Source organism: Hylobates moloch, unplaced genomic scaffold (genome assembly GCF_009828535.3).
Source record: "Hylobates moloch isolate HMO894 unplaced genomic scaffold, HMol_V3 SCAFFOLD_6, whole genome shotgun sequence".
NCBI lineage: Eukaryota > Metazoa > Chordata > Mammalia > Primates > Hylobatidae > Hylobates > Hylobates moloch.
Window position 1 is genome coordinate 12,938,109 of NW_026652281.1, and position 10,591 is coordinate 12,948,699.

The window sequence follows — 10,591 nt, forward strand, 5'->3', positions numbered from 1 at the left end:
CTAAAGCTCAGAATGTCAGGCAATTCAGCCAGGGATACTCAGCTTTTAAACTTATCAGATGCTAGAGGCACCCTTCTTTTCACAAGACTTGGGTGAAACTTTAGCTAGGATTGGTGTGTGATGCGGTCCTTCCAGCATTCCACCCAACAGATGTTGTTGCGCAGCTGTTCAGTTCAGAGGACTCGGGTGCTACCCACCTCACCATGAATCACAGAGTCCGGGTAGACATGGAGGAGAGGAAAGGGAATTAGCCTGATTGTCTCTGGCCGGGCATTGTGCTAGGTGTCACACCTATTGCTGGGGGTTTCTTTTTAAAATTGACTCTAGTAAGTTTATTTAGATTAAGGGGTCAGCAAACAGTTGCCACCCTGCCAAATCTACTCCCCCGATACCTGCCTGTTTTTATAAAGTTTAACTGGAATGTAGCCATGTTCATTTGCTTTATATATTGACCACAGCTGGTTTAGTGCTACAAAGGCAGTGAGGAGTACTTGCAACAGAGGCCGTACGCCTATACAGCCTGAAATATTTACTATCTTGCCCTTTACAGGAAAAGTTTACAAACTCCTAGTTTAGATAATTTGATAACAAGACTTGCCCTCAAATTTTAATTGCGACAGAAACTACAGTCAATTATAATGCATATGTACATTTTTCTTAAATGCAGTAACCTTTTAAAATAAGAAAAGTCCATTTAAAGGGCTACATTTTCCCCTGGTTTTCCTTTTGTTATGAAGTATCTTTATAAATTTTTCATATGGCTGTCTGGAAGAAAGACAGTTGAGTTGTCTACTTTTGAAAATTTTTAATTGCACAGTGAAATCACCGACTTCTAAGAAGCACCAAGTCTATCATGCCGACTCAGAATGTGGCTGGGCACTGAGGACCTAATTCCAGAGCTGTCTCTGACCATTTCTTTTTCTGTCCCAGTTTGGAACTATGTCCTCCACTACTGCAGCTGCACAGATTGTCTGGAATTCTTTAAATCCTGTGATTAACTCCCTAGATGTGTCTGTATTTGTTTCTGCATTCTTAGAGCAGCTTCTGTATTTCTGGAGCTTCTCTTCTTTATGAGTGAGTCACTTAACTGGGAGACACACACTCTTGGGCTAGATAGTTGGGCTAGATAGATAGCATTTGCCTAAAACCCTTCTAATCAGATCAAAGGGATCACACTTGTTAGGACAGATGCTGTGGACTGTAAGGACATATGCCTGGCTCCAGCCAATCTGTTTCATCAGCAGGCATCTTGGTAATGTCATGAAGCATGGGAATTCCTTCTGTTTGATGTCACTGACCTCAGCAGAGTGTTTCTGACTCCTTCCTCTTCTCTCTCCTGCAGTGCACAGTCACCTGTGGGGGAGGGGTCCAGACCCGGTCGGTCCACTGTGTTCAGCAAGGCCGGCCTTCCTCAAGTTGTCTGCTCCATCAGAAACCTCCGGTGCTACGAGCCTGTAATACAAACTTCTGTCCAGCTCCTGAAAAGAGAGGTAAAAGGCACCATGCTCCAGTCAACTTTACTAGTCTTTAGATAATTTTTTCAAAGCCTACTTTGTTGGTGGTGTAGCCTGTGACATTGTACAACTCTAGGGTGAGCGATTCGCCTGAGGTCTATGTGACAGTGCTCCCTGGAGTTGTATAAGGCTCCACTCTGGGGAAGTTCCTGTCCAAACGATCTTTTTCAGACAGTCTCACTCTGTCACGCAGGTGGGAGTACACAGCTCACTGTAACCTCCGTCTCCCAGGTTCAAGCGATTCTCCTGCCTCAGCCTCCTGAGTAGCTGGGATTATAGGTGTGCACCACCACACCTGGCTAATTTTTGAATTTTTGGTAGAGACAGAGTTTTACCATGTTGGCCAGGCTGATCTCGAACTCCTGGCCTCAAGTTCTGGGTTTACAGTCCCAAGCCACATGCCCAGCCTATCCTAGTGATCTTGTTTGCATAGGTCTGAAGGGAATATTTAATTGCCACAATAATGCTTTTTAACCATTATTAATTTGAAAATGGGAACATAAAGGTGAACAAGAATAGCCCTCAAAGAGCTCATATTTTAATGGAGGAGACAACTACAATCCATATATAACAATGTTGTTGAATATATAAAAAATTCAGAAATCAAAAGTAATAGCCATCAGTGAATACGTATTGCTCTAGGACTGTACCGAAATGTTTTCTTAAAGTTAGTTCAAGGGAAGCGCAGTGAGTACTGATAGGAAAATGGAAAGTCTGAGTAAACTGTACCATTCTTCCCTACTTAAAGTAATCTGACAAATGCCAGGAAATATCTTCCAGCCTAATCTGCTTGCCTGGTGCTAAAGAATCTTGCACAAGAACAACAAGAAATAGCTCCGTAGCAGTTACTCAGAGCCAGATCATCCTAGTCCACGCTGGGATACCACATAAGGAAGAAATCAGCAAGCAGTCACGTTCTTCCTGACTCTGTCCTCCTTTCTTCACTATCAGTGATTTCTCATTTCCACCCTTAAGTGCCAAAGATTCAGCCTAGAAGGCCACCAGCACCCCCAGTGACAATGACCAATTATGAAATTGCCCAACAGTTTCAGGATGGTGAGAGTCAATATGCACGTATGGCCCAGGGAGGCCATTTGTCTTATTTTTGCTCACCCAGCACCTAATACCACACAGGGCACACGGTATAGGTGCTCAATAAGTCTTAAATGAATAAATGCATGAGTGTATGGCTACACGAAAGATCGTGTGGGAAGTGCTGTGAGGCTCTTGATCTTGTTCAAAGCCAAGTCACCAAGCACCTTATATACCTCCAGCACTCTTCTAGGGATGAAAGGATAGAGCTGGATCCTGTTCTTCAAAGAAAGCTGCAATGTTCACAGTGTTACAGTGATGGTCAATTCTACCTGTGGTGCTGGAACGAGGGGAGTCATAGGGTGCATATGAGAAACGGCCTATTGAAAGAGGAGCTTGGCCGAGTGCAGTGGCTCACACCCGGAATCCCAACACTTTGGGAGGCTGAGGCACGTGCATCACCTGAGGTCAGGAGTTTGAGACCAGCCTGGCTAACATGGTGAAACCCCATCTCTACTAAGAATATGAAAACTAGCTGGGCGTGGTGGCAGGCACCTGTAGGTCTAGCTACTGGGGAGGCGGGAGTATCTCTTGAACCCAGGAGGTGAAGATTGCAGTGACCTGAGATTGCACCACTGCACTCCAGCCTGGGCTTTTTTTTTGAGACCCTGTCTCAAAAAGAGGAGCTTCTCTCTGTGCCTCTTGGCTGAGTCAGGTCCCTTTTGGAAGAATAAAGGATACAAGCCCACGTGTTTGTCCTGAGCCAAAAATGTGGCCTACAGTTTACTAAGTTGAGGATTTTCTCCCATTCCCCTCCCAAGTATAGGGATGATATGCTTGGCAGGGTGACTACTATGAACATCGTTTGAGTGTATTTTCTGGTTGTGAGTTTTCAGAAAACATTAGTGAGCAGAAAGGAGGCGCATGGTGACAGAAGGAAGAAGGTTCCGTTCTTTGCCTCTTCTCTGAGTCCCCCACTGTGGACCCGGTACTCTCCTAGGCACTGTGAGAGTTTCCTCCCCTTATGGAGCTTCCACATGGGTAGAAGTTTCTACCCATTGTAGTCACTTAAACTAGACCCTAGAGAAGACCATTCTGCCCATGGTGGCATTATCCTGTCATCCAGTGTCACCAAACAACTTCGTGTCCCCCAGACCCCTGCCCATACTGAGTGCCAGTCTAGGCAGTCATTGTATACCATCATCAGTGTGTGATGCCTTATCTGGGTGTCTTGGTTCAATCTCCACCTTGAGGAAACCATCCTTATGATTGCGCTGTACATATTATATGTAAAATTCTCTTCAGGAAAGAGAGAAGGCCCTAAAGCAGTCATACCACCCAGAGACTTGTGTTACACTGCATTGAAACTGGTTGTTTACGTGTCTGGAAGCTGCCTGGGCTGCAGACTAGTCATACTAAGTTAAGGATGAACAGGCACTCAATACTAATAAGCTGCTCCTCACGGAATCCCACCTCTTCAGATGGGGGCAGGCAGCATTCTATGGTGGAAGGAGCAAGGACTCTAAATCATAAAAATAGAGTTCAATCCATACTAACTTGACTCTTAGTAGCTATGGAGCTTTGGGCAAGTTTTGAACTTTCTGAGCATTCATAAAACCAAGAAATAATGCTTACTTTGAAACATTGTTTTGAGTATTAAAGAAGGTAATTCAGTTTTTCACATATTTCTTTAGTGCTTACTATGCATCAGAAACTGTTCTGGGGTCTGATTACAAAAACAGCAACCAGCTAAACAGGCACAGATCCCACCTTCTGACAAACTTCCTTCTGAATGGAAACAGACAATAAACCAACCAATTAACACAGAGTGTCAGAAAGTAAAGTAGCAGCGGTGAGGAGATAGGAAAACAACTTCAGATTATAATGATCAGGCAAGACCACTTGATGATTTAGCACTTAAACAGACACCTCAAGGAAGGTGAGCCACATATGGATCTAGAAGGAGAGTGTTCCTGGCAGAGAGACCGCAAAGGCCCCGAGGCAGGAAAATACTAATCTAATTCAGGAGTGGCACGATGCTCGGAGTACAAGAAACGAGGTGAAGAGTGGTTAAGCAATACATGAAAAGTGGTACTGGAGGCCTTGTCAGTCAGTGTAAGGATTTCAGATTTAACGCTGAGTACAATGGAAGCCAATGGAGAACTATGAGCAGAAGAGCAGTAGGATCTAGCTTTAGGAAGATTACTGGCAGTTAAGGTGAAAGGAGTACAGGTTGTCTAGAGTGGAACAAGGACTTGTCAACTCTGCCAGGAAGCGGATGGAGGAGGTTCCACTAAAGCAGTGGCAGTACTGAAGAGGCTGGATGCTGGGTGCATTTTAAAGATTGAGCCAAGAGTATCTGCTGATTGCATGGAGAATGTGAAGCAAAGAAATGATTCCAAGGTCATCTTCAATAGTGTAAATCAAACAAACACCTGACTCACAGTAGACGCTCAAACACCCAGCTGTTAGTAATTATTATAATCAAAAACAGCACTTATGCTGACTGAATAGTAATACATCTCACTTCTGCTGCCTGACTTACATGAAGGGGTTGTGTAAAAAGGAATTTTAGGCAGAAGAATGAAGGCTTGAAGAAGGAACTCTAAGCATTTCTGAATTATGCGTAGTGTAGACTCTAAATAATTTTAAAGACAAAACTGTGCCTTAAAAATACAGCAAAATGGGCCGGGGGTGTGGCTCACACCTGTAATCCCAGCTCTTTGGGAAGGTGAGGCAGACGGATTACCTGAGGTCAGGAGTTCGAGACCAGCGTGGCCAACATGGTGAAACCCCATCTCTACTAGAAATACAAAAATTAACTGTACGTGCATGGTGGTGGGTACCTGTAATCCCAGCTACCCAGGAGGCTCAGGCAGGAGAACCACTTGAACACATGGGGCGGAGAATGCAGTGAGCCGAGATTACGCCATTGCACTCCAGCCTGGGCAACAAGAGCGAAATTCTGTCTCAAACAAAACAGTGAAATGACTGGACCCTTGCTCCTACAACATGCACTTATGTTTACATACCCATTCACATGCATTTCCCATCTCCTGAGGCCCATCTGAGAATTCCTAATGTACAGTGAAATAATCACATCTGTCTTGTTCATTGAACAACTAAAGAAATTAGAAAGGACTGGTGTTGACTTAAATTCACTGACTTGCAAACTGGTTGAGATTGACTTAAATAACTACACAGAATGTTGGAGACCCAGCTTTTTCAGTTAATCTCAACCCATTTGCAGGCAAATCACGTGGCTTGACTCCCAATATATCAGGCTTCTTGCTCCTGAAATTATAGTTCATGGACAAGCAGCACACCCTCCCTTAATGCTCCCCTCTGACAGCCCTTCTGAATCAGAACCGGTGGTATCGTGGTATAACAAAATCCTTAGGGAATTCCTAAAGCACCGTTTTAGGGTATTTCCCTGGACACTCAATTCCATGGTAGCTCCCAGGCTACATAGGGAGGATAGACATTGATCTTGGATTAGATGCAACATTTTTTAAAAACAAATCATTTAATTTTGCTAATGGTCACAGTCTCTTCTTGGCATCTAAATCCTGCCCCTACCTCACTCCCCTACCAAAGTCCCAATGTTTAATCGGAAGAACCACATAGAGGCACAAGGGAGGTGGGCCCAAGACCTTTGTTCTGTAGGCCGTCACCTTAAGAAAAAGGTTCTATGTTAATATTAATAAATCATAATATGCAAATCACCAAAGGCTGGACCCAGTGGCTCACACCTGTAATCCCAGTACTTTGGGAGGCCAAAGCAGGCAGATCACTTGAGCTCAGGAATTCGAGACCAGCCTGGCCAGCATAGTGGAAAACCCCGTCTCTACTAAAAATACAAAAGTTAGCTGGGCTTGGGGGCACATGCCTATAGTCCCAGCTACTTGGGAGAATGAGGCAGGAGAATCGCTTGAACCTGGGGGGCAGAGGTTGCACTGAGCCGAGATCACACCACTGCACTCCAGCCTAGGTGACAGAGTAAGACTCCATCTCAAAAAAAAAAAAAAAAAAAAAAGAAAAGAAAAGAAAAAGGATAGACAACCTAAGCCAACATGCTAAATGTATTTTCTTATTTTAGAGGATCCATCCTGTGTAGATTTCTTCAACTGGTGTCACCTAGTTCCTCAGCATGGTGTCTGCAACCACAAGTTTTACGGAAAACAATGCTGCAAGTCATGCACAAGGAAGATCTGATCTTGGTGTCCTCGCCAGGGGCTTACCTTTCAACCTCTGGAGAGACCAGCTGCCTTTGAGACCAGGAGCTGAGCACCGAGAACCATTTGTGAGCTGCGGCTGTGATGAAGGAGCCTGCTCTGAGGAACAGACAGGTTGCCACTAGGCTCCTATTTCAATTCCCTGAAGCACGTGGTACTCTGAAGCACTTGAAAATGGGAAGCGATGACAAATCTGACTTTAAAAAACATCTTTGATTTGCACTGTTACATGCAAGAAGTGGTGAATCACACTGAGATATGTCCATTTGGGGAGAGACCCCTTTTTGAACTTCAAAGGGTTCAAGGGCAAAGACATCTGTTTTAAAAAGGTCCTTTATGACTTCAGGTCAAAGACTGAGACTCAGAACTTTCAAATCTGGATGGAATACCTTGCCTAACTGTTGCGTAGAGTTCACAGTTTGACTAACCCTGTGAACACCCAAGCCAGGAGTTCTATGAGAAGCCAATGGTGCTCACAATTGTGCTTGCTGCTGGACTAGCAAGCTTCATGTTATGTTTATTTGGTGTGTGTGTCTCTTTATTATTTTGTGTAAACTATATTCTGCTTATAGAGAGTCTCTGAGACTAAAATTGACAACTTGAAAAGTATTCCAAGGAATATTATGAAGATAGGGCAACATGGACTATTTAAGATCTCCGTGTAATTGAAACTCATGCAAGAAAACAACTCATAGAAAAGATAAATATGGATGCCCTTCACATGTTATCAACCTCGTAACTTTTGGTGCTTGCTGAATCAGTCCATGAAAAGCTAGAGCCCGCTCTTTGGGAATGAAACTTGGCAACATACCCATTTCTGGTATTTAAAAAATATCTAGGAGGAGCTAAATGGCAAAACAGCAGTGTTGTGAGGGAGAAGGGACCATCATTTATAATGCTCTGTACATACTACCAGAGCTCCTTGGAAAATTAAAGGCCACTTGTGACTTTTTCCTACCAACTGATATGTTTAAATTTGCCCTAGGATTTAGCTAGCAGCAAAAAAAAAAAAAAAAGAGAGAGAAAGAAAGGAGGAAACAGTGGTAATAAAAAAATCCATCTGTCTTCTTGCTATGTTAATATTAATAAATCATAATATGACAAGACCCTCACTAAATAAGAGTATTTTCAGTCATCAGAGGCCAGCTGTTGGTAGGCATTAATGAGTTTAAAATTGTTCTCAATTGAAAAAACATCACACTATTTTGCCAAAACCGAAGTAATTATAATACTGTGTCCTCCTGTAATTTTTTGAGAAGTGGTTATAAAGGGCATATTTACATAAATTCTACTTTATTCCTCAACTTCTTTGATGAATGTAACCCAATTTTACTTCTTTAAAAAGTCTCAATTCAAGCTGGATTAGCCAGCTCAGCATAATCAACTAGACAGTGGTTTGTTAAATTTAGTAGCATACTTTGTTCCCATTCTAATTAAAATCATGAGTTCTTGAATCCCAGAGAAATACTGTTTAGAAACTTCTCTCAATCTGCTTGGCTTGGCCTAGAGGAGTGGCCATTTTATCAACAGGAAAAAAAAAACTTCTCTACTACAACCCTGTTGCCTTCTGAAAAACAGCAAGTTATTTCTTTATATAATTATCATTTTATTATTTTATGGAAAATTAATTTATTAATAGCCTATTATGTGTTCTCACTTGCTTCTCTAAGTAATATTTTGAGAAAAATGTTGAATAAAACCATGGATTATAGAGAAAAGTCAAAATATATGTGTAATATTTAATTATTTTATAAGTTTTATAATAAAGTATTCCATTTCTTTATCTTTGACACTTGTTAAGTTCTTGAATAAGTTAGTTAGTGAAAAGTCAGTAATTTCAAAGGTAATTTAACTGTATAAATGTCAGTCAGTTAGGACTCTTAGAGAATGGTTGGGTGCAGTGGTTCACCTCGGTAATCCCGGCACTTTGGGAGGCCAAGGCAGATGGATCACCTGAGTCCAGGAGTTCAAGACCAGCCTGGCCAACATGGCAAAACCCTGCCTCTATTGAAAATACAAAAAAAGTAGCCAGTAACACAAAAAAGGTGGCGCACGGCTGTAGTCCCAGCTACTTGGGAGGCTGAGGCTGCAGTGAGAGGAGCCTGCGCCACACCACTCCCCGCTGGGTGACAGAGAGAGACTGTCTCAACAACCACAAATCTTAGAGAGTAACTTCAGTGAAAAGAGGAAACATAGATAAGCTATTCAACAACTAGTGATTTTTCTTGTTTGCCTTTGAAGAAATCAAAGTATCAAATGCTAGGATGAAACAGATGACACATTTACCCTCTTGAGGACACACTATTTTGTTCCCCTGTAATTGTCATGAAAACATGTATTTGTGGAAATCATCTAAGACAAAGCTACCGTAAATGTATTTTTACATTTGAAAGTCATTCTAGTAAAATATTTTTGTAAAAATAAACAGGGGGAAGGGAAGGATGGGCAGGAAAAGAAGAAAAAAATAAAAAGTAATTGTTCTTGGCTTTTTGAAATTTTGAATCATTAAACCAGTGGAGAATAAGAACTGCGCAAAGTTATGTCCAATTGATCTGAAAATACTGTATTTTTCCTTGCATCTGTGATTACATATGTGTCTACATATGTTCATATGCATATCTTTATAGGTAAGAGAATTTTCATATAAATTATTGCTATTTAGCAAACAAAAAATTATGATTAAGAATGGAAAATGGAATAGATGCAGATAAAATAAGTGACAGAAAAAAAAATATTTTGTTCTTTTTTTGAGACAGAGTTTCACTCTTGTTGCCCAGGCTGGAGTGCAATGATATGATCTCAACTCACTGCAACCTCCGCCTCCCGGGTTCAAGCAATTTTCCTGCCTCAGCCTCCCAAGTAGCTGGGATTACAGCTGCCCACCACCACGCCCAGAAAAAAAAAATTGTCTTTATAACTTTTGGTAATAAGCAACCACATATTAGTGTTTAATGGGAATCAGGAATTATACTAAACTATTTATATATGTTATCTCATTTAATCCTAACAATAGCCCACTTAGGAAGATACTATTATTCTTTGTTGGCAGGTGACAACTCAGATTCAGAGACATTACATATTTAGCCCTAGTACACAGTCCCTGAGTGATGGGGTCAGGACTCAAACCCAAATCCACTGGGGTTCTCGTCACTGTGCTGCGTTACCCTGGGATAGAGAAAGAAAAAGAAGGGCATGCAGGCCTTAGAACTCACTTTTTGCCCCCTGAGATGCATGTGAACAGAGTTTGACAATAAGTGATTTAACAATGATAAATTATCGGCAGAGCTGGGAATTTCAGATGGGGAACTAGGGTTGAGAAGTAATAAATCCTTAGCTAGTCTTTTCAACAAAGACTTGTTGCATATCTAAGTCTTTATCCGTAATAATTGCTTTGCTCTGGGATGATAGTATTTCCTGGGCAATCACACCAGAGTATCTGGAGTCTGCAACTCCAAGTCCATTAAGATGGAGGGAAAGCATGAGCGAGAATTCTCTTGGTATGGGTTCTATATGCTAATGGTAGAAAGACGATACCACACCAGAAAAAAAAAAAAAAAAAAAAAACTGTCTTGATACCTTTTGGTAATAAGCAACCACATATTAGTGTCTAATGGGAATCAGATATTGTACTATTTATATATGTTATCTCATTTAATCCTCACAATAGCCCAATACACCACAATACCTCACAATACACCAGCATGTGTTATCTAAGACATGGTTTATGAAAATTTATAGCACAGAACCCATTATTGCTAAGTGTGATGTGCAAAAGATCCTCTATTTATGTGCTATATAGTTTTATCTTTG

General features: G+C 41.6%; 1 protein-coding gene across 2 annotated transcripts in view; it reads left to right on the forward strand.

The window, feature by feature from the left end:
- ADAMTS18 (ADAM metallopeptidase with thrombospondin type 1 motif 18) overlaps positions 1-8,571 on the forward strand; it is a 151,673-nt gene extending 143,102 nt beyond the window's left edge. The window contains exons 22-23 of one of the 2 annotated variants that reach the window (XM_058440643.1): positions 1,343-1,490; positions 6,646-8,571. In XM_058440643.1, coding sequence (XP_058296626.1) covers positions 1,343-1,490; positions 6,646-6,761 — 264 coding nt within the window. In that variant the 3' untranslated portion in view covers positions 6,762-8,571. The remainder of the gene's footprint in view (positions 1-1,342; positions 1,491-6,645) is intronic. The other variant, XM_032156372.2, reaches the window with a different exon arrangement.
- Positions 8,572-10,591: the final 2,020 nt, after the last annotated feature.